This window comes from Eumetopias jubatus, unplaced genomic scaffold (assembly GCF_037043125.1).
Source record: "Eumetopias jubatus isolate StellerSeaLion01/CBP00866 unplaced genomic scaffold, mEumJub1_p1.0 scaffold_5, whole genome shotgun sequence".
Classification (NCBI taxonomy): domain Eukaryota; kingdom Metazoa; phylum Chordata; class Mammalia; order Carnivora; family Otariidae; genus Eumetopias; species Eumetopias jubatus.
In genome coordinates, this window is record NW_028274811.1 from 146136244 (window position 1) to 146160142 (window position 23899).

At 45.3% G+C, this 23899-nt stretch overlaps 2 protein-coding genes across 7 annotated transcripts in view; one reads left to right on the forward strand and one right to left on the reverse strand.

Annotated features, from left to right (window-relative positions):
• Positions 1–262: 262 nt before the first annotated feature.
• CCT5 (chaperonin containing TCP1 subunit 5) lies at positions 263–13535 on the reverse strand. Its single transcript, XM_028122646.2, has 11 exons — positions 13086–13535; positions 10264–10324; positions 9580–9744; positions 7949–8147; positions 6177–6369; positions 5947–6096; positions 3743–3862; positions 2895–3080; positions 2146–2283; positions 1545–1725; positions 263–542 (listed from the first exon to the last, which is right to left on the reverse strand). Exons 1-11 carry the CDS (start codon positions 13188–13190, stop codon positions 415–417), a joined length of 1626 nt encoding a protein of 541 aa, XP_027978447.1. The 5' UTR covers positions 13191–13535; the 3' UTR covers positions 263–414.
• A 111-nt stretch (positions 13536–13646) lies between these two features.
• Positions 13647–23899, forward strand: part of ATPSCKMT (ATP synthase c subunit lysine N-methyltransferase) — a 31876-nt gene continuing 21623 nt past the window's right edge. For 5 of the 6 annotated variants that reach the window (XR_015768241.1, XR_003612211.2, XM_028122647.2 and 2 more), the window contains exons 1-4: positions 13647–13685; positions 17247–17533; positions 20504–20641; positions 21866–21916. Coding sequence is in view for 4 of the 6 variants with exons in the window: in XM_028122647.2 (XP_027978448.1) it covers positions 13670–13685; positions 17247–17533; positions 20504–20641; positions 21866–21916 (492 nt within the window). In the remaining 2 variants the exon portion in view is untranslated. The remainder of the gene's footprint in view (positions 13686–17246; positions 17534–20503; positions 20642–21865; positions 21917–23899) is intronic. The other variant, XM_028122648.2, reaches the window with a different exon arrangement.

Consider the following 23899-nt stretch of genomic DNA (forward strand, 5'->3'; position numbering starts at 1 on the left):
AGGTGCAGCATTGAAATACATTTCACAGGACCAAGCCCACAATCCATCGAATCTTGAGAACAAACTCAATGTTTTAAAGTACCCACAGATAAAAAAAAGATCTACTCAAACCCCTTAATTAAGGCAGCATCTGACTGGTCAGTCGGTGTTTCCTGAAGAGAAGATAGCAGTGGTTTATGGAGAGCGCTTTAATGGAACGAATACAAAAGCTTGCGAGACAGCACTCCCACAACCGAGCGTTTGTGAACAAGTAAAACCATGGTTAACCAAACAGCTATTTTTATTTATTATAACAGCATCCACAGTGTCTGAAAAAGGACACAGTAATAAATAACTGCAGATGCGTCACGAGACATCCCTTTATTCGGTCACAGCAGTGGGTCTTACTACTACATTTTATTCTCAAGTTTTTCTTTATTCTTCAGATTCTCCAGGCTTCCGGATGTCATCAATCTTCAAAATCATTCTAACCATTTGTGTTGCAAGGGAGATCTGTTGCTTTTTGCCAATCAAAGTTTCTATGACATGCTGCTGCTTCATATCTGAAAAATACAGAGATTCTCCTATTAATATATTTCATATTAATAACTTGTTCTCATTTATAGAATCAAAGTAAAACTTAAATACAAATCTGGAAGAAGCCCACAGTCCCAGTGACACTTCAGAGGAACAGGATTTTGTTCTCCCGGGACACTCTGGAACTTGAACCTGGGTGCCAGAAAGCTGGGGGTGGAGGGGACCTCTCCCCAATGACAAGCTCAAAGTGCTGGGCGACTAGCTAAAACCTTTCAGAGACATCTCGCCCCACAAAGTATTCACTAATAACATAATTTAGTAAGCCCCAAATACGTAAAAAAATCGGACTATACCTGAAATGTAAAATAATTCCAAGAAAGGCCTAAAAACTGTAAATGTCAACAGAACCAGGCCTTCAAGTTGAAAACAAATTCAAGTATCTGACAAAGAGCTGCTGTTATTAAGATCCACTGGCCGTGAACATGAAAACCACAGCACAGCTGTCGTTCTAAGGACAAGCACAAATCCTCGGATTCTGTGGCTGGGGAGGACTGCAGAACTCTGGACACGGCCCCATTAGCACCAGAGTCACGAGGGCCACCGTTCCTTCCAGCAAGCTTCCGCTAGGTCCCCTTTCAAACCCCAGCAGCTACAGTACCGGAATCGTGGACACAACCCCAGAATAAACGGAGACCAAAAAGTCAATTTCAGAGCTGCTTCCCAGGACACCCAGAACCTACCTGTGTCAAGAAGAAACGTGGGAATAATTTTCTAAAACCAGAAATAGAAATCATCTTTGGTAGGAAACGGCACATTATACTTTACGGTTATTAAAATCAGTGATATGTTGCTAGGACTAGCAGTCTCAGCAACTCCCAAGGTTATCAAACGAAACTTTCTAAAATTTGGGACCTGAATATCTCAAGGGTGTAAGTATTTAAGATACGATCATCTCACACTGTGCACCCAGCATGAAATCACTAGATTTCAACCCAACGCAGCCCCTCCAAGTCACCACTGCTCCTCACCATTTGTACCCTTGTGCAAACAGTCAATCCCCAGAGCAGGGTTCATGTCCTTCACTTGTCTGGCTCGGACTTCGGTCATAGTCTGGATGGGATTCATGCCGCTGTTTTCAGAAAGAGCCATGGGGATGACCTCCAGCGCATCGGCAAAAGCCCGCATGGCGTACTGCTCCAAGGTCGGGCACTGGAAGGGGGCAGGGTCACGGTTAGCGTGCTTGGTAAAAACAATAAAACAAGCCCGCAATCTGGAAATGTAACTAAATCGCATACTTCGAAAACCTGACTCATGAAAAATTCTAAGAATAGAATGTAAATGTAAACGTCGCTACGGGGGGAGGAAAAGGTATACACGTGAGAAAAGTCTCAAATCGGCTCTTACTACTTTATTTTCAGTTATGATACTCATTTAACTCTGAGCTTCAAATAACATTACGAGACTGGAGAGCGATGGTCAGTCAAGGCTGGAATGCCGGGTTTTGGACAGCTGCACCTAACGTGTGGGCGAGAATCCCAGACCAGATGCTGGTCGCCCACGACTACAATGCTTTGTTCACAGCCCCACTGCTGTACCCCCCGGGGTCCAGAGACCTCGCAGGGGCTCTACCTTGTCGGCCTCCTGGCTCACTGCCAGCGCACAAGCGATCTCAGCAGCGCCTCCTCCGTACACCACACGGTTATCGCGGATGAGGTTCCGGATGACACACAGAGCATCGTGAAGGGAGCGTTTCGCTTCCTCGATGATCTACGGAAGGAGACAGTTTTGCCTAAATTACTGTTATTACCATGTACTTGTTTTAGAGCCAGCTACCTGTCACCTCTGGTTTAATCTAGGTGTTTGCTGAGTACTGGAAATACTCCTAACTCCATTAAAACTCTCTAGGTTAAGAACAAATGGAGAGAACACACCAGAACATTCGCTGCCAGATGGTTTCTACCTTTACCCTCCCTTTCCTCCCTGTAATGTAGTTACAACCAGGCAGAGGCAGCCAGCGACTCATTCTGGGACCCATGAGGAGCAAGGGAAGGGGTCAAAAAATCCAAAACTGACCAAGAAAAACCTCACGAGTCTAAGTGATCAGGATGCACTAAATATCTATCCTGAGAGAAGAGAGAATCAGTGGTTATTTACTTGGGTCCCCTACTTTCACTTAAGCGACTCCAAGGCCAGTGTGCCTTGTAGAATTAACAACAGCACATGATCTTTGATAATTTTACATCATGATAAGTCATGATTTCTTAAGAAAAACGATTGTTTAAAAAATAGCAATTACATCTCAGTTAAATACATGACGGGCAAAGCCAAACCATATACCAAAAGCAGAAAAAATGCAGGGTAAATAAGTAGATTCTCACCATCTTATTTCCTCCTCTGATGAAAATGGTCACAGCCCTCGAGTTCTTACACTGCTCGATGACCAGCATTTTGTCCTTAGTGGTCCCAAAGGAGATCTCTTTTACAAGCCCAGCAAAGCCCAGCTTCTCGGACGTAAGCTCTGAGAACCGCGGAACGATCCGGCCTCCTGTTGCGATGGCGATCAGCTGGGTGGGGTGGTCAGGAGGAGGAGAGACACGACGCTGGTGAGCACTGACCTTCCTGGGTCACACGACAGATGAGCCAAGCCCCATCTAGGACTACCCTGTACACATCCAAGTGCTAACACACGCTAGCCCAGAAAGGTCAAGGTCAACCCAAAAAGCCGTGTCAATCAGTGTGGTTCGAAGGGCTGGTGTCTTAGTCGGTCCCACCACCGTGCACACACTCCCCACAGCTCCTGACCACCTCTCCTGACCGGACCGAGCTCTGCGCAGCGGCCCCTCTCCACTCCCTGGCCGCGGTGAGGACCAGAGGCCGTGCGTCCGGGCGCAGACCACATGTGAGACGGCCATCAGCATGTGGCTGACACGGAAGTGGCTAAGACAGGGCTTCCTGCCTCAGAGAGCCAAGCGGGATGACAGAGGGAGAGCATTTCTAAAAACCACAGCACACCAGAACTACACAGCTCTGCTGTTCTTTATGATGTACATTTTTTATAAATAAGAAAAGACTCCAGCCTTCTTCTCTCTCCCAGCTCCCCCTCCCCTAACCTACGGAGCCTTGGCACAATGGGGTTACTGAAGGCAAATGCTGTAAGAGCAACGCCAAGACACACAGGCATCTTAAGCTCACCCCGAGTTCACAGGTCTTCGCACGAGCGTCCTACCTCTATTTCAGGTCCTCCTACCCAGCGAACCGCAGGGAGGTTATTCTGAAGAAGTAAATGATTTGCTTCATCGTCAAAGCCCCACTGGCAAATAGCTAGGTTAGCTCCCGTTTCTTTAATCTGGGGAAAAAAATGCCTCGGTCACGTCAGTGTTCCTTGTGCTCGAAGAAGGACGGGACACACAGTGGGGTGTGCATTGAAACAAAGCAGAAGGAAGGAAACACCCGAGTGTCTCACTTTCTGTCAGGCCCAGACTCTAAATAACGCACAAGTACCAATAGGAACCACCTCGTTTTTAAAAAAGATTTATTTACTTACTTGAGAGACAGAAACAGAGCTTACAAGTGCATGCGTAGGGGAGGGACGGAGAGGGAGAATCCCAGGCGGACTCCGAGCTGAGTGCAGAGCCCGACACTGGGCTTGACCCCATGACCCTGAGATCATGACCTGAGCTGAAATCAGCAGTTGCACGCTCAGCTGACTGAGCCACCCAGGCGCCCCTGGAATCACCTCGGTTTGTAAACTATGCTTTAAATATCAGTAATTCACGCCGAACCCCACGGCCACAGTGAAATAAAACAAAGACATGTCAACAAGGCTTAGCACTGCCCCAGGACCTGGGGGGACAGCTGTCTCGCCATAAATACCCGTAAGGCAAGTTCATTCATGTATGTGTCTAACAGAAACAGCACCTTTGACACACATTTCTCTCCATCTGCTTTTCTCACTTGGGTGCACTACCCTCTGTGCATCAACAGGCTACTTTAGAGGCCCACAGAGGTGATCCTGCATCCCACCCCGCAAACGGCTAAGCCACTTGTGCTGGGAAGGCAGCAGTGACCAGAACGGTCCCATGTATCCTGCCCTCGGCGGTCACCTGTGGTCGCTGGGCCATGCCTCACACCCACTCTGTCTGCACCTAAACCCCTTGAAATCTTCCACCACCCCGGCTCTCTTTCATTCCATTACCCTCTGGAACTCAGTCTGTTAACAGCCCACTAATTCTTGAGCACTCCTGGCATATTCCTGCTGTGAAAAAACCCCAGCTGTCCCCTGAAGTCAACCTGCCTCAGTACCTCCTCAAACGGCTAGTTTTCCCTCCCATGTGTTCAAAATAGGAGGGGTCCTTCTTGGTCCCCTCAACTGAGGATGACATTCCTCTCTCCGTGCACAACTCTCATTCTGTAGTATGTTAGCATCCTGTCCCAACACATTCCTGGCAACCCACACATCTACCAACACCATTCACCCAACTCCCCTGGCCTCTCAGTTCCTGCCCCCTTTTCACCCAGTGCACCTCGGCTGGCATTTCCACGGCAGCCTTGTAGCCCAGATAATGGGTTTTAATTTACAAATTCCTGCCAGCATGCTCCCACCTCTCAGCCTTGCTGTTGCCTGCACATGCCAACCATGTTCCTGCCTCAGGGCCTTTGCATATGCTGCCCACACCCACCTTACCCTCAGCCTGGAATGCTCTTCACCCAGATACGTAGCTCTCTCACTTTGCTTAGGTCTCTGGTCACGTGTCACTGCCTTAGAGAGACTTTCTCTGACCAGTGTCCTTCACAGAGCCACTACCCACTTTCCCCTTATTCTGCGCCTCAAGGGCAAGAACTCTGCTTTGTTCCCTGCTATATCTCAGGTACATACGACAGTGCCTGGTATATGGGAGGCAGAGACACAGATCACATAGGAGTATATGAATCCAACTACTCCCGTGAAGACAAACATCAAGATGGCTTCTGGTCTGTCTGTCACGGTAAGTAATGCTCATGGAGTGCTGATGCTGTAAATTCTGAAGAAGCCACTGTCAGGGTTATACACATGTAAAATATTAACAGCCAGAGAAAAATGGTTAAGGTGCTGTATAAGCCAAGAACTGGAATTACAATTAGTTACGTTCTAGTTTAATTCCACTTATTCAGTAACTCTTTTCTCTACAAGTTGTATTTAAACATTTTGAACACGTGCTAAGGCCGTTCTGGGCCCTGTGCCCACTTTGATTTCTTCTGTGAACTTTTACTATTTTTATAATTTAAAAGCGAAACAACGTGGCTCATACTGTTAAGACGTTGTGTGGAACCAAACAATGGAGCATCCAGACATTTCAGGTGAGCGCCATGCATTATCATGTACAAATCTACAGCTAACTAACCATATCCTTTCAGAGTCTAAGTTTTACTAACAATTACGGTGAGACTTACTTGCTCAATCATCTCTTCAAACTTCTCCTTTTCGTATTTCTGAAGGGCTTTATAATCTTCAACAGAGGTCACGTCCAGCTTATGCTTGGTCTTTGGTTTTGGTGGTTCAAATGGACACGTGAGAATTGCAATCTTAGCATTTTCCACTTGCTATGGGGAGAGAGAAAACCCTTAAGCTGGTGGATTTAAGAGCGGGAAAAACCGTCTGAACCTGAAAGGCACGGACTTACTTTTGGCATCTGTGGGTGACTGAAATCCTTGTCCACGATCACACCCTTAATAAGTTTCGTGTCCTCCAGCCGCCCGCCCACTTTGCCTTCCACCTTGATGAGCTCGAAGTCCACGTCTCTGCGCTGCATGTCCGCTACGGTGAGGACAGCATTCACGGCAATCTCGGCCATCTGCCGGTGACAGCTGTTAACCCTGAGGAAAACCCCAAGCAAACCTTTCATGTTCGCAAACCACTACTATAACCAAAGCATGACACATGATACAATGTGGTTACTCCGGGATGTTTTGTAAAACCAGTGATGTTTGGAGTCTGTAGCCAGCAAGGCCACCATAATCCGCACTTTCAACAGCCTGGGGTGGGGCGTCCTCACCTGGGCTCCACAGACCCCAGAGAAAACCATACCTGGGATGGGGAAAGAAAGGACACCTTGTCTCAAGGAGGTGCGGCACTTAGTAAGAAGTGAGAGAACTTGACATGGCTGCTACCTTTGTAGGAACTTCCACCAACATCAGTTACGGACCAGGGTGGTGGGGGGCCATAGCGGTATCTTTTTGGAAACCTTTGAAACCTCTAAACAGACTGCTTAATAAATTTACTTTTGGTTCTAGAAAAACTGCACCGAAATTTAGTACTTGGAACATAGTGCCTGAAATCTTGAGTCATTTTAGAGAGAAGATAACCACGAACCCGTGTTATTAGGGAATCTATGGTATTTTGCTTTACGCTGAATGTATCTGGCCATTATTGGTTGTTTTGAACATCTTCTGCACTAAAGATCTATGATATAATGAAGACCTGCAAACACAGCAAGGTCAACTTACAAAGCCGTGACAACATGAGGTTTGTACATTTTGACTAAGGGTAACATCTGCCTTCCAGGAGGACAGTACTGTACTTGGGACAGAGACCATTCCTCTAGCCAGCGAGTCTCAGCACCTGTACACCAGGAGGCACCTAGCACAGCACTGCTGTAAAGCCTTTCCCTGAGGGTAGAGGAAGCAACAATTTCTCTTGTACTCCCCAACATCCGAGTCAGGACTCTGCCTTCCTTTTTGCTAAAACTACCACACACACGAATTAAAAATTAAAACATTTCTCACACTGATCTTGATTCAAAATAACCAGTGTAATAATGCACCTCAGGCTAAATTTTTATGCTACATCATGGCAAGAGCCAGTAGATATTATTGTTCAAATAAGTATGTCCCTTGGATGAGGCTGCTTTTGAGTCTCCGGGGGCGGGACCTGCGTCTCTGAGCCCCCAAGACGTGGCAGCAGGCCTGGTAAATAGCAGGCATTATGAAAACGTTGAAAACGCCCAGTGTAAGTCAATTTCAAGACTGTCCCTTCTTACTGAATTAAAATTCTGGACCAGTACTTGCTTGTTGAATAAATGAAAAGTGGAGCCCCTCCCCCTAAATGAGCAAAGAAATGGTGCAAGTGTTTTGAAAATTAACATTCCCCAAGCAGGACCATTTTCTGCTCAATTTCTAACACAGCCTATCCTGCTACATTAAAGAACAGCATCTCTTACAAATACTGCAGAGAAGATTAAATACCCAAGCCCGGAACTTCAGTTTCCAACTAAAACAGATGCATGTGGCTATACCTGCATTAAAAACAAAGCAAACCAAAATAACAAAAACAGAACGCAGCACACAGAACAGTAGGAGGCTACCGGTAGCCATCAGAAAGGAGGTCTTTAGCAACAAGCACATGCACGCTGCTTTCTCTACAAGTGCCAATGGTGGTGCTCTACCGTAAACGTACACTTTGGAGCCCAGCGTGGTCTCTGCGGTCTGAATCAGGGGCTCAATGTCCTTTATGTCAACGAGGACACTATCGCTGATCTGGTCTAGGTGCTCGATAGCGATGCGGGCGGCCTGTTCATAGCCATCGGCGATCCTGATCGGGTGAATGCCACGGTCCAGCAGCTGCTCGGCTTCCTCCAGCAGGGCGCCAGCCAGGACTGCAGACAGGACAGCGCACAAACAGATCAGGAAAACGTGAACGCTTGTATGATCCCTACCAATCAGATGCTACCCTAAAAGTAGGAAGGTTCTGGAATTAAAGTAAAAGTATCTTGGAGGTGGAGGTTTATTTTTTTCTACAAGAGCCTCTGGTTTTGCTTTTAGCAAAGACCTGACAGTTCCTCCCCCCCTTATAAATGGTGTTAGCTCTCGGTGATGGACAGAACATAACTGAAGAACATAACCTAAAAACATTTTTTACAAGGGCAAAAACCTCTTGTGCTTTCCAGGCCAAGAATTTTTCTTTTAAAATTTATTTTATTCAAAGCTTTTATTTATTTATTTGAGAGAGAGAGAGAGATCACAGGCAGGGCGGAGGGGTAGAGGGAGAAGATGCCCCACCGAGCAGGAAGGGGACCATGAGCCCAAGGCACCCAGGTGACCCAGAATTTTTTTATTTTTAAGTAATCTCTACACCCAACATGGGCCTCTAACTTACAACCCCGAGATCAAGAGTTGCCTGCTCTTCCAAGTGAGCCAGCCAAGGGCCCCTCCCAGGCCAAGGATTTCTACTCAGTGACATCTGCTGGTGGTAAGAGGATTTAAGAACTTACGACTTAGCCTCCCCACCATCTTTCCTCCCCCTTGTTTTAGTGTCACAAAGAGGAAGAATATCGTTTGTTTTAATACTGCCACACTCCAAGCCCATCCATCACAGTGCTGGGGACCCAATAAATATTTGTTGAATAAATGAATTCAAATTTCATCTGCAGAAAAGGTAACATTAAAGCAATTCTTTCCCTCTTCCACCTTCCGAAACTTAAGTATTCCAGACCTTTAGGAAAAGTACAAGAATAGTAAAATGAATAGTTTACTAACACCATTTTGCCACATTTGTTTTCTCTACGAAGGCACACATGTAATTCTGTTCAACCACATGACAATTAGTTGCAAAAATCACTTAATACGTCATCTTAATACGTATCTGAGCATCCAGCTCCAAGTACAAGGGCGTTCTCCTGTAGCACTATAATGTAACTGTCATGCTCAGGAAACTTAACGGGGCACTACTCTGCAACGCGCAAGCCACACATCCTCCCATGTATCCCAAACATCCCTCACGGTTAAAACAAAACAAAAACCAAAGAAAACAAAAAAGCACCCACATCCAATCAAGTGTTATGCACTATAGCTGGGTGCCATTTCGTTTTGGCTCCCTTGATTTAGAACAGTTGTGAAATGCTCCCCCAACCCCTTCTTGTTCTTCCAGGAAAAGGACTTTTGGGCCTTATATTGAGCCATGTCCTTCAACCTGGATTTGCATGACGGTCTCCTCATAATCTGATTCAGAGCAAACATTCTTGGCAGGTGTGTGTGATTTTAACCAATACTCCTGAACAGGTTGTGAGAAAGGCTATTTTGCTTTCTTACCAACCACCCCCGTGGTCCCATCTCCAATTTCATCGTCCTGTGATTTGGAGAGCTCCACCATCAGCTTGGCAATCTGGTGATCCACGTCCATCATGCTTAGAATGGTGGCACCGTCATTTGTCACTGTCACATCGCCATCCTTGTCCACCATCATTTTATCAAGTCCTAGAAAGACGGCAATGTTTATAATGGCATTAGGGAAAAGAACAGAAACAAAATCTGTACCAAAAGTTATAAAAAAAAAAATTAGGTCTCTTCACGCAATTCCTATTTATAGAACTTATTATAAAAATTTAATGCACATAAAAGAGTATCTACAAGCAAACATTCTTTTAGGTTGGCGGATACAAAGCAAGACACTGGAAGCAATCTAAAGGGCTAAAGCCAGAGAAATGGGAGGAAAAAAAGGAGCATCACTGAATGTAGCATTAATCATAAAAAGGGACAACTATGATGTGGAAAATGCTAATGAAATGATGTGAAAAAGGAGAAAAAAACCCTGACGTAAAACCATATGCACCTATGATCATGAACACGTTGAAAGCCTGGTATACACAAAACAAGTTTGTTAGAGGTGGGGACCTAGGATGCCACCTGCCCCACATCCCAACTTTATAAAAGGGTTGTATCAATTGTCTATAATTGATAACATTCGTCAAAAAACACAGAAAGGTAGTCTCTTACCATTTGGTCCAAGTGATGTTCTCATTGTATTTGCTACAGCCTTTGCCGCCATGATATGAGACTGAAAAATGAAACAAACAGAAAAAGACAAATGTTCAAGGGGTGCCTGGGTGGCTCAGTGGTCTGCCTTCGGTTCAGATCATGACCCCAGGGCCCTGGGATTGAGCCCTGCTCAGCAGGGAGCTGTTTCTCCCTCTCCCATTCCCCCTGCTTGTGTTCCCTCTGTCGCTGTCTCACTCTCTGTCAAATAAATATCTTAAAAACAGAAACATACAAAATAAGCTCCTTTAAAAAAATGAAAAACAAATGTCCAAGTTATGTATTTTAATAGTTAAAACCACACAACTAATGATTATAAAAATCTATTTATACATAGTTTCTGTTCTCTAAAAGCTTTCACATTTAAGTGGCAACATGCAAGTCTAAATAAGTGTGGTAACCTTCACAGCCACCAGCTTCAGTAGATCATTCTCAGGTACAAGCAGCAGAACCTAGTGCTTTAACTCAGCACATCTACAAGGCAGGTTCTTCTACAGCTGAGAGCACGGGCAGTCTGACCAGACAGGCCATGGAGGACCACTTTGCAATGCTAACCTCATACGAAGAGTCCAGATGTACACGTAACAGCACCTTGAATTATCACACTACAGTGTGTACTGCAGAAATGTACCCTTCTATTCCATGGTCGAGCCAGTACATGGCCTACATGTCAAAAGTCACCCTTGTTTGTCATGTGCCAAGAGTATCAGTAAAGTAATGGCAACTTGCAAGCATCCCTTCCTGTTTGCGCCACAACCAGGCTCATTTTCCCTCCAAATGTTCCTTTGCTCCCAGTCTCGCTGTCACCAACCTAACCTGGATCCATAGCACCCTACAGAAATCCAGGGTCTCTTATGTACTTCCATCCTTTAGATTCATCTGACAACCAGCTAACCCACCCATTTTTCTCAAACACGTCAGTTGCCAGTCGCAAACCTTAAATGACTCCCCAGTGCCTCAACACTGAAGTCTGAAAGCTTCAGTGTTTTCTTTAATGCCCTCCGCAACCTGAGAGCTACTTTCCCTTCCAGTGACGACGGTCCATGCTTGTTCCCCAAATATGTCCTCTGTTCCCTGAAGCAGTACGGCGCATAGAAGCTGCTCTGCTCATCAAAACCCCAACTTTCAAAGCAGTTCAAATGCACATGTTCTGTGAAGCCCTCCCGGGTTACTCCACCTGGCAGGTAGGAAAAGACAAACTTCATAGGATCTGTGAAAATGTCGGTCATTAAGATACACATTGAAGGATTTGTCTGTGTAATGGAATTTTTAAAGGATCATCATCACAGGTAAGCAGTTCTTAACCAGGGATGACTTTGTCCCTCAGGAGACATCTGGCATGGCCTGCAGATATCTTTGGTTGTAACAAATGGGGTGGGGGCTGCCACTGCCATGGATGGAGTACGTAGAGGCATAGCTGCTGCTCAACGTCCTGTACAGGAGGGGCCCGCAAACAAAGAATGATCTGGTCCCCCAAATATTAACAATGTCAAAGCTGAGAACTCTGGCTTTAGACCATCGGTTCTGGAGTCAGCCAGAGGTGTGCTTGAATCCTGCCCCTTTCTTCACTGACAAGCTGCACCACCTGCCTGAAGTGACCCCACGTAACCCTCATCCTCAGCCTGAGGGAGGTGTACTACCCACACTGAGAAACGAGGTTCGGAGACGTTGTGCAAACAGTGGGGACTGTATGGCTTCTTCACTTGTTTCAAATACAAAGACGCCAAGTGAACTGAGACACCTCAGCCCTGGAGATGCGATCTTACTTTTAACAAACCCTAATGTCCTCTCAAAGCTTCCACTGCACTTCCTGCCAACACCTGTGGTCGGATGACTTTCTCACCTGGACTCCTGCTCCTGGTTTAACTCCTCTGGTCCCTCCTGTTCCCTTTCGTCCACCAGACCCAACTTCCTAAAGTACAGTTCTACCTGAATTGCGGTTCTGCTCAAAACCCCCTTACTGGCTCCCCTCCCTCCCAGGGTTTAACATCTTGACTGTGAGGCATTCACGCCTCCACCTTCAGGGAACTGCTGTTGACTTAAACGAGACTGGGCTCCACTGAAAACCACATTGCTCTTTCCCTCTACAGTGTACCACGCGTCTTTCCACCCAGCTTTTTGCCTTTGCTGTCCCCTCTCCCCCAAACGCTACCTCTGCCACATTCAAAAACAGTGACCCCACCTCTGATCAAAAGCCACCCTCCACCTTTTATCCGCATCCACACGCTGCCTCCTATTCCTTGCATCATGGTCATGGGTGTCCACCTTCCACGCAGGCGGTGGTAGTTTCTTCTCTAATGGCACACGGTTTTCGTTTTTACGACACCACATCCAGTACCACGCCACGTATAAAGGTGCTGAGAAATTAAATACTTCGTAAACGACTAAACCTCTAGAAGTGACAAAGAAAGGGAGCCTCATCCTTTGGGGGCTGTGGCTTGTTCCCTGGCCAGGTGACCAGAGAATACCATCCCTGCCTCCTCCCGATGAAAACACTCTACGAACGACCAGGGGCTGGAGGTGGGCTCGCAGCCCAGGCACTGAACTGCCCCACCCAACGCTGACGGGTGCCAGCAGCTCCACCCCAAACCCCAAATTGAGATTAAAGGCTTCTACGCTGGCCTCACCCGAGCTCAAGGAGCGGGGTGCAGGGCCAGAGACGGGACGGGGTCCCCGACCTTTCCGGGGAGCACATGGCGGAACCGCTCCCAGGCTTGCGCAGGCGCAGAGCCACGAGCTTCGGCCGCCTCCCCTCATGCCACCGCCAGCGTCCGTCCCGTTACCTTGAGAGCCTCAAGTCCCATAAGACGAGATTTGCGATCCTGATCCTTGATGATGAGGAAAGGGCGCCCATATTCATCGAAGGCGAGGGTCCCGACCGACGCCATGGTGCAACAGCAGTGGTTACTTTCCCCCAACCGGTGGAGACCGCGCCGGAACCGAGAACACGCCTTCCGCTCGCGGGAGGGCGCAACAGTGCGCGCATGAGCAGTCCGGGGCGCGTGAGACTTATTTTTCACCCGAGACTAGTTTGACGCCAGACAGTACCTTCTGGAATCAGAGGCCTTAAGAAACTTCTATCATCCAGGAAGCTGTGGGGGAGGGTGAAGTTCGAAGACACGGACGGGAAGTTAAAATCCACAAGCCAAGAGTAGATGGAACTCATTTGCCAGAGCTGTACCATGGGGAGTTTCTGGGTAGTGGGTCCCCAACGAGGAACTCGTTTCCTTGCAGCATTACTTTCTCCTTCCGTCCCACCCCGGCTCCGAGAAGGTGGTAGAGCCCACTTCCGGGTTTCCACCCTTTCCCCTCCCCCCGCCTCCGTCCACTCCCCCCCCGCCCGCCTCAAGCCGCTGGAAGTCTCGCGATGGAGGGAGGAGGCGGTGAGCCGGCGGGGGGGGTGGCGGGCTGGGGGGGGGGTGGCGGGCTGGGGGGGGGGTGGCGGGCTGGGGGGGGGGTGGCGGGCTGGGGGGGGGGGGTGGCGGGAGCGGGCCCCACGTGGGGTGGCGGGCTGCTGGGCCCTCCGACCTCCAGGTCGGGCCGGACAGATGTGGGAGCCCCCGGTGCACGGGGCGCGGGCCGCTCGCTGCTACCGGTATCTAGCTGCCGGGGGCGGTTCTGAGCGCTTTGGGGCGAATAACTCACGGAGTCTGCCTCGCGGTGTTCTGAGTTGTGAACTGGAGTCACACTGGGTGGGAGTCCTGTAACGCGGCCGCTGACTAGCTGGGTCTTCGGGGAAGTGACTTACCGGCTTTGTGCCGCCGTTACCTTGCCTGCAAAAATGGCAGTAGTGACAAGAGTATCTCCCTTGCACAGCTCCTGCAAGGATTCAGGGAGAACAGTGCCTGGCCCTTAGCAAGTTCTGTTTAAGTGTTTGTTGAAGAAATCCCCATTTTGCACAAATAGTCCAGTAACTTGAGCACCGTGATACAGCTAGAGTACTCTGCTCTCTAAATGTTTGCTTAAGGGCACTGGTCATGACCTAATATTTTATAGGCTTAGATTCGGCCGTAGAAAGTGATAAAGTACAGTTGATCCTTGAACAATGTGGGGGTTAGGGGTGCCCGCGCAGTCTAAACTTGTATAGTCAGACCTCATGTGCAGGCGAAAATGCATGTATAACTTTTGACTCCCCCAAAACTTTGCTAATATGTTGATGGGAAGCCAGTTACCATATTTTGTATGTTATATGTATTACATACTGTATGCTTATTAGCGTAGATGTTAATTAAAAAAAGAAAAGGTGTTATTAAAATCACGAGAGAAAATGTTTACAATAATGTATAAAAAAAAAATCCATGTTTAAGTGGATCTGTGCAGCTCCAACCGGTGTTGTTCAAGGGTCTACTGTACTGATCTATGGATCTTGAAAACATTACGCTAAGCGAAAGAAGCCAGTTACAAAAGAGCGCATACTGTATGATTCCACTCCCATGAAAGTCCAGAATAGGGACTGTAGAGACAGAAAGTAGGTAAGTGGTTGCTTAGGTCTAAGGTGTGAAGGAGTGTGTGTGTGTGTGGGGGGGGGAGTGATAGCTAAAAGGTTAAGGGGTTTCTTCTTGAGGTAATGAGAATGTTCTAGAATTGACTGTGGTGATGGTTACACATATCTATGAATATACTAAAATCTTTGCCTTATGCATGTTAAATGGGCACATTGCATGGTATATGAAGTAGTTAAAAGTTACGGAGCTCCCCCCCCCGTACCCATAGTACTGAGACTAACAGTAGCAGCTAACAGTCATCACTTACTCTCTCATTTAGAGCACTAAGTGCTTTATATGCATTATTTATTTAACTGTTCCAATAACCCCATGAGGATAGTATTATTTCTGAATTCTGCAGGTGGAGAGCCTGAGCCTTGGCCAAAACTTATCTAATGTAACACACTAGTTAAGTTCTGTGACTCCGGAACTTTATGACTCAAATCCCTTTAACCACTGTACTGTATAATCGGAATACCCACAGGATAATTTTGCAGAGGCATGGCAGATGGTACTTTGACTTTTTAAAAAACAATAAAATGCATGACTATTTACTATAGCATGTAAATTCCTCCATGTGATGCTGAAAGGCATAACTGAAAATGTATTTAAAACTCTTGCTTTCTATCAAACACCATCACCTTCCTAATCTTTACTTTGATCTTATTTCTAGCACCAGCAGTAGACTCTTCTTGTTCTTGTTTCTGAGTTGGTTTTCTACTGGGAAACCAGTTTTAAAATTCACTTTAGGGGACCTTGGCTCTCAAGAACAAAGCTCCAGTGTGTGTGAGATGCTGGTAGTTGGCCACTGGCCTTGAGCAGTGACTCACTGCAGAGGGCCAGCTTTTCGTGTGTCCTGTGTTCACATCTGTACCTCACAAATTGTAACAGATCACCACATTTCCCAATTGTAACAGACCCCCCCAGCCCACTGCCCGGCCCATGTCCTAATCTGGAACCTTTGAATATGGTACACAACAGAATTTATAAATGGGATGATGTTAGGGCTTTGAGATGGGGAGATTATTCTGGCTTGTCCACGTGGACCCGATGTCCTCACGAGGGTCCCTATAAAGAAAAGGGAGGCAGGAGAGTCTGAAGAAGGTGTCCTGATGGAAGCAGAGGTTGGGTAATGGGGGGCCGTGGGCTGAGGAGTGTGGGCTGCTTCTAGATGCTGGAAAAGGCAAGCAAATCCGTCCCATCTTAGGGCTACCAGAAAACCCAGTGCTGCTAACCCATTTCAGACATCTGACCCCCAACTGTATGATAATAAGTGTGTGTTGCTTTAACCCTCTAAAATTTCTCACTGCATCTTGGGGAAAATAATCCAATGGGCCCTTTGAATGGCTTACTAATTCCTGAAACCATGGATGTTAACATCTTCAAATGAAAAGAATCTGTTGTTCTCCCCCCTCTTACTGTCTTCTGTTTCCTATGATTCCTGTGTTTGGGGCCTTATCTGCTCTACTAGTCTGGGAGCTGCCTGGGAGCAGCCTTGTTACCTGTGGGGTTCAGCATGTAGCCAGCGGTGGTCGCAGTCAGCGTGTGCCGAGCAGTGTTACAAGTGCGTTCCTTGCATCCATTCATTTCGTCCGCACAGTGACCCTGTAATCCCCATGTTACAGATGAGAAAACCAAAGCTCAGAGAGGGTCATACTGTTACCCAGGTGCAGAGTCCAGGTCCTCACCTCCAGGTCCTGCTCTTATTGCTGTGCTGGGCTCCTCCCTAATCAGTTTCAAAATCATTTTCAAATCAGTTTCAGTCCCAGGAACTTGAGACCCTCTTGAGAGGATTTTAAAGGGTAAAACTCAAGAGGAGGGTATTTCAGGTATCATTCATTTCTTTGTTTTCAAGTGACTGGAGTTTGCTTTATTCCATACTGGTGCATTGAAATGATTATTGTATCATTTGTTCTTTTTGGATCTTCTTTAAAAATCTTTTCATCACCATACTTTTTTTTTTTTTTTTTTGGTGAAACCTGATTTTGGTCTCCTTGAATTAGTGCAACTGGACTGTAGATACCGGACCAATTTTGATGTGGAATCTTTGCATCTTATTTGAAATAGGGTAGTAATTAGACATTTTAATACTTATTTGTGAACCTTTGTTCTAAACCATAAAAATACGGAGTTCATGGTTAACATCGTATTGTGTATTTTTATTGAATTCATAAAATACCAAATTGTTTTCTAAGGATGACTCCAAAAAAAATTAGTAGTTGGAAAGAAAAGATTTTAGTCAGTCTCCCATTAGAATTGAATACTTTTCTCTAAAACACTTCTAGCTGATGGAATTTAGAACTCATGGAATCTTACAGTTGTAATTTAGATTGTATTCAGCTAAATCATCCTTCGTTAAACAGTATGAGTTTGTCAGTAAGAATTCTAGAAAGAAAAAAAACCTACCGTGGATTTCAGATTTGGTGCGATGTACATATTTCCTGCTTGCTTTCCATCTAGGTGCACCCCCGGAAGTCCTCGAAGAAAGTCACTCAGGATGTGTTCTACCTACAAGTCTCGGGACCAACAGTTTGAAGAAAAGCAGTTGGGGGTTCCTATTTACTGGGATTATTGGCGGGACGCTGGTGGCCGTGTATGCCGTGGCCACACCGTTTCTAATGCCAGCCCTCCGAAAAATTTGTCTGCCTTTTGTACCTGCAACTACAAAGCAGATTGAAAATGTTGTGAAAATGTTGCATTGCAGAAGAGGATCCCTGGTCGATATTGGCAGTGGTGATGGGCGTATTGTGAGTTATGTTGAGACACTTGAAGGTCTCGAACTCGAGGTTTTAAAATTCCTGCTTCGTTGCTTTTTCTTTCTTTTCTTTTCTTTTCTTTTCTTTTCTTTTCTTTTCTTTTCTTTGTGTTCTAGGTTTTTATTTAAATTCTAGGTGGTTAACATACAGTGTAATATTGGTTTCAGGAGTAGAATGTAGTGATTCATCACTTCCATACAACATCCAGTGCTCATCACAAGTGCCCTCCTTGATACCCATCACCTATCTATCCCATCCCAGCTTCACCTTTTGAGATTTATGCCAAGACCTGCTAATCTGACAATATAATTAAGTAGTGGTTTATTTTGTGTGTTTGGCCAAACTCTCAAACCCTCCAGCAGGAATTGGAATTTATTTTTCTCAGATTTATTTTTTCTGAAAGGTGAAAGTGGCTCTCTGTATTTGCCAGGTAAAAAGGAGCAGTTAATTGGTAATTATGAAATTTTCCAATAAAAAAACTCGGGCCAGTAGAGGTGGTATAATTAGAGGAAACGTGGAGTCATGGAGTTTAACATAGATGTTTGCTTCTACGTTTATCTGTGTTTATACATACATCATAATTCCTATGGGGTGATGTAGAGTTTTTTGAAAGAGCCAGTGCATTAGCCCTCACTTGTCGAAAGATCAGACTTTTAGTGATCTCAGCTCACTGACTCCAGCTGGGAACCTATAAGTAAAGATTCAGGGCCACTGACTGTCCAGTGGGTGTCCCCAGCACGTTCCTCCACGGGCACGGTGGCACCACCCTTAGGCCTCCAACCAGTGATGACTCAGAAAGTGAGGATAACAGTAGTCAAGCCTCACGTTCTGGAAACATTTGGGTGGAGACCAGTAGGGGCGTGACTCCTTTCACCACCCCCTGGGTTGTGAACCTTGCATCCTCATGGTGACCCAAATGGCCAGGACAAGGGTAAAACATAACTCGTTTGTTTTTAGGAAATCAGGAGGTATATCTGTGAACCAGGAGGAAGTTTTAAAACCCAGTTTTGAGTGCTTTACACATCTGAGTAGTATCTTTGTGGTTTCCTTTACTTCTTAAGGGGGTGACACTATAGTTAATGAGAGAAATGACTGTGGGCAGACAGCTCCTTCAGAGATGCTCCCTTGAGGAGTGGCGGCAAGACCGAATGAGCAGAGACCCTAGCACCAGCCCATTGTCCTCACCTTACAGAGGCCGGTGGCCTTCTACAGTTGACTTTATTCTGACTTGTTCCATTTTACTCTTACCTGTTTTCAACTTTGAGTGAACAGTCTTTAAATACTAAGCAAATGTGTAAGCAGTTGCAGGTTCTCATTGACAGGTCATTTTGATCACACATTAGAACTAGTTTACAGGGCGCCTGGGTGGCTCAGTCGTTAAGCGTCTGCCTTCGGCTCAGGTCATGGTCCCAGGGTCCTGGGATCGAGCCCCGCATCGGGCTCCCCGCTCTGCGGGAAGCCTGTTTCTCCCTCTCCCACTCCCCCTGCTTGTGTTCCCTCTCTCGCTGTGTCTCTCTCTGTCAAATAAATAAATAAAATCTTAAAAAAAAAAAAAAAAGAACTAGTTTACAAAACATTCTCCCATAGCGGCAGATTCATTTTGCCTGCCACTATACCATCACTGATGGAGAGAGACAGTGAATTTTCAGCAACTTCTCGTTGGTCTGAGCCAGGGGTTGGCCAATCCAGAAATGCTCTATCCAAAGCAAACCTGACAGTTGTGATGCTTGAGGTGAAATCTCTGACAGAAACATGAACTGAGTTTAAATCAGCATTTTCTGGCCTACAAGCTACATAGTTTTAGAGGTCTCTCTGTAAATGGTGTTTTCAACAGAAGTGCCTTTTGATTGGACATTTTGTGATTATAGACCATAAATAGGAAGTAGTCATATCATTGGACCACGTTAAGTTGCTGTTTTTCTTTTTTTAAAATTAATTAAAAATTTTTAAGTTTATTTTTTAAAATCCAGTATAGTTGACATACAGCGTTATATTAGTTTCAGGTGTACAATATAGTGATTCAGCAGTTGTGTGCATTACTCGGTGCTCATCATGGTGAGTGTGCTGTCAATCCCCTTCCCCTGTTTCCCCCACCTGCCTCCCCTCTGGTGACCAGTAATTTGTTCTCTATATTTAAGAGTCTGGTTTTTTTTGTTTGTCTCTGTTTTTGTTCGTTTGTTTTGTTTCTTAAATTCTACAGATGAGTGAAATCATATGGGATTTGTTTTTCTTTGACTTATTTCACTTAGCATCGTACCATTCTAGATCCATCCGTTTGTTGCAGATGGCAAGCTTTCATTCTTTTTTTTATGGCTGAGTAATATTCCACTGTATATATGTATGTACACCACATCTTTATGCATTCATCTATCAGTGGACACTGAGGCTGCTTCCATAATTTGGCTATTGTAAATAATGCTGCAATAAACAAAGAGGTCTGTATATTTTTTCAAATTAGTGTTTTCATGTTCTTTGGGTAGATACCCAGTAGTGGAATTACTGGATCATCTGGTAATTCTACTTTTAATTTTGGGGGCAACCTCCGTGCTTTTCCACATTGGCTGCACCAAATTCACATTCCCACCAATAGTACGCAAGGGTTCCTTTTTCTCCACATCGTCACCAACACTTGTTTCTTGTGTTTTTGATTTTAGCCATTCTGACAGGTGTGAGGTGGTATCTCATTGTAGTTCTGATTTGCATTTCCCTGATGATGAATGATGTTAAACATCTTTTCATGTGTTGGTTGGCCATCTATATGTCTCTTTGGAAAAATGTCTCATCATGTCTTCTGCCCATTTTTAATTGGATTATTTGTTGTTTTTGTTGTTGAGTTGTGTAAGTTCTTTACATATTTTGGATACTAATCCCTTATAGGATGTCATTTGCAGAGCTCTTCTCCCATTCCGTAGGTCGATGTTTTTCTTCTTACCTTGAATAAACACTGGTCTGTTTTTGCAGGTGATAGCAGCTGCAAAAGCAGGATTCACAGCCGTTGGTTATGAATTAAACCCCTGGCTGGTTTGGTACTCCAGATACCGTGCTTGGCAAGAGGGGGTGCACGGCTCTGCCAAATTTTATATTTCAGATTTGTGGAAGGTATGTAAGGCAGAGAATGGTCCTAGGAAATGCCAGCCAAAACTTTGTAATTTGTAATTAGTATAATTAAAAACTGAAGAATGTATCAAAAAAAACAGTTAAAATACAAGTGTATGTTTCAGCATGATGAAATGTGAACACGTTTTAAATTGATAGATTTACAAATGAACTCTTTTAGAGTAGAAGCTTAAGGTTTCTAGACCTGATAGATTATGTGAATTCCAAGAATTTGCTCATTTAAGAAAGTTCTCATTTCTCTTTGTTACAAAATGATGAGGTTTATTTAATCTCATTTGGAAATCTTATAAATTATAATATAGATATTAACTTGTTCATGTCATTCTTGGTAAATAGTAGACTTGTGTGCAAGTTTCTGTGTCGCTGTGTGTGTACGTGTGAGTCTATAGAGAGATGAATACAAAAGACAGAATCCACTGACTGTGTTGTCATGGTTCTTTCTGGTCTTCATAATGTATAAGATAACTTCCAAGTTTATTTGTACTCTAAAAAAAGTCCTGTAATTTTGTTTTAGGAATGTGCCATAAAATGCTTTTTCTTAAATAAGAATTTCCCGTTGTAATGTTGTCATCAGTAGCTTATAAAAATTCACTTGAGTTTTGCTTGCATTGTTTTCTATACCGTATATACATAAACAATCTCTCTATAGAGTAAATAAGACTTTTATTGGGCAATAAGAATTTTGACTGGCAAAGCACTTTTCCCCCCAGTTTTTCAACTAAAGATCATTTTATTTCATTTTTTACTTAGTATTTTAGAGAAGAGGAGGGGGACTAGAATTTTAAGGATGGCTCAGCATAAAAGGTGCTTGTCCGATGTCACACGTTCTTGCTGAGTTAGTTTGGCATATGGTGGAGAAGAGTAGAGAGTGTGGATCAGGGCACAGTTGGCCCAGAGCACCCGGCGCGGCCACCAGCTGGTCACTGGATGAGTCACTGGCGTTTCCGACAGATGACCCCTGGGTGGGCCCTTCTGGGAGCATCCCTGAGGGTGGCAGGAGTGACTTAGGGGAGGTGTTTGGACAACTGCAGTGGATTGAATTAACAGAAGCATAAGCATGGATTCTTCTCGTGAGGTCTTAAAGGGAGTCACTCTGTGAAAACCTACTATTTGACAAAATGGGACATTGCTGCACCCTTTGAAACAAAGGTTAAGCTTGATGTTTGGCCTTTTAAAACTAATCTGTGCATCGTTCCTCTCCTCTAGGTTACTTTTTCGCAGTACTCAAACGTCATTATTTTCGGTGTGCCTCAGATGGTGAGTATGCGTCCTCCTCCGCCTCGTTGGTTGGCTTTAGGTCTTGTGTAGACCCTCCAGCTCTAACAGGCCACCTCCGTGTGGCCGCCCTCCTGTGTGCCCAGCAGCAGCCCCCCAGAGATTTGGGGATGGGGGACGTCGGATTTCACTGCACTGGCTTGACACACTACCTCGGGGCCTTAAAAGTTTAATCGTAAAAGATTCAGTCATGTCGTTAAAACTTCTGCTGCAGATAAAATTCTCAACGATCTACCTAAGCCCTAAAAACTCCAATCTGGAAGCTACCTTATGAGCTCCCGGCGTCTAATGTAGTTGGAGAGTTTTGCGGTTGCTCACTAACAGCCAGCTGCAGTCACTTGGGAGAGTTAATGGCATGTTCCCTTCAAATTGATGGTTCCTCCGGTTTTGCGGTAAGGCGATTTTCAGGGCGGGCGAGCGTCGACTAGTTTCAGTTGACCTCAGCTGACTGATTTGTATCGAATTTAGATTACATACTTTAAAAAGTGAAAACACCGTGGCATCATGCTCTAAATGGTTCCAAATTTAGCTTTTGGAAAGATGATGAGGATGGGATGCTTTTATTGTAATTGTTCGTTTACAGACCATAGAGAGAAATCCCTTTTGACTTTTCAAGCTCTGTGATTGTAGCCATAATAATCGTGGCAAAAATTGGATGTTTGCTGAAATGCTGCTATATAACTGATATGTATGGTTTATAATATAAAAAAAGGGAAATTTACTTTTCTGTTTATTTGTTTTCTTAGTCACACCTTTTTGTGTAAGATGGCTCAGTGCTTGAGAAATTTATTCTTACTACTAGGAACTTCAGTACAAGGCCACCCTTTTTTTTTTCTGTCGATTTAGAAGTGCTGTTGTTAACATATTCTCGAAAGTAGCAGGATTCTATATGTTTGGAATTTTCAGTAAGCCTAAAATTAAGATGAAATGTGGGTGCTCATCCTTTTGCTATAGAAACGAAAAGGGGCGTGACCCCTAGTCATTTAAAACAAACTGTTTGGGATCCTAGCACTGCTATGGACTTTGACCGTTGTCCACTCCTGATGATGTTTGGGCAGTGTTTTGGAGCAAATAGATTTAATTTGAATTCCATGCTTTATAAAAAGGGAAAGTTGATGTTTATTGCGATTTCCATGCCATCCTGAGAGGCTGGCCGGTGGTGGCCTGAGGTGTGGGCTTACAAGGTCATAGCAGCTCCATCCCGGGGGGGCGGGGAGGGGCAGCAGTGACCTGTGGGCTCCAACTCTTTGTGCATCTTACCATGTTTGAGCATCGTCAGTTTTTGGAGCTGTTCGCTCGGGAAATAAGAGTCCTGTTTTTTTGATGAATGCTTTTGCAATTATTGTCCATTTTCCTGTATGCAGAGAAACTTTAAATTGAGAACTTGTGGCATCTTACTGTTCCCAAGAGAAAGGGGAGCGGCTGAAAACACGAAGCAGCCACATTCCGTGGGATGAGAGGGATTCAGCCAGCAGGCCGTTTTCCACGCAGGGGGCTTGTTCACAGGACCCCCAGGGGCTCGTTCGTGGGTGCAAGGCCCCGCTTTTGACTCTCACCGAGCCTTGCCTATGTGGAGGCGGTGAGGGGGAGGGAAAGTGCTGCCTGGGGGGGTCAGGGGGCCAGCTCTGCTCTCTGGAGTCCTGGGAACCCTGATGGGGCCGTCTTCCAGTGAAATGCACTTGCCTTGTCTGAGCACTGGTTGGCATGGCAACGTGGCTCCACAGAGCCCGTGTAGCACCACGTTTCCTGTGGCAGGTGAGCCACATATAGGCCATGCAGGAGCCAGGAGAATGCTTTGGCAACTGGAGAGGGAGAAGCCTGGTGTTGTAAATCATCTACCCTGCTCCCGATACCACACCGATGGTTCTTTTTTTTTAAAGAAAATTGTTTTTTTTTTTTTTTAAAGATTTTATTTATTTATATGAGAGAGAAAGCACATGAGATGGGGGGAGGGTCAGAGGGAGA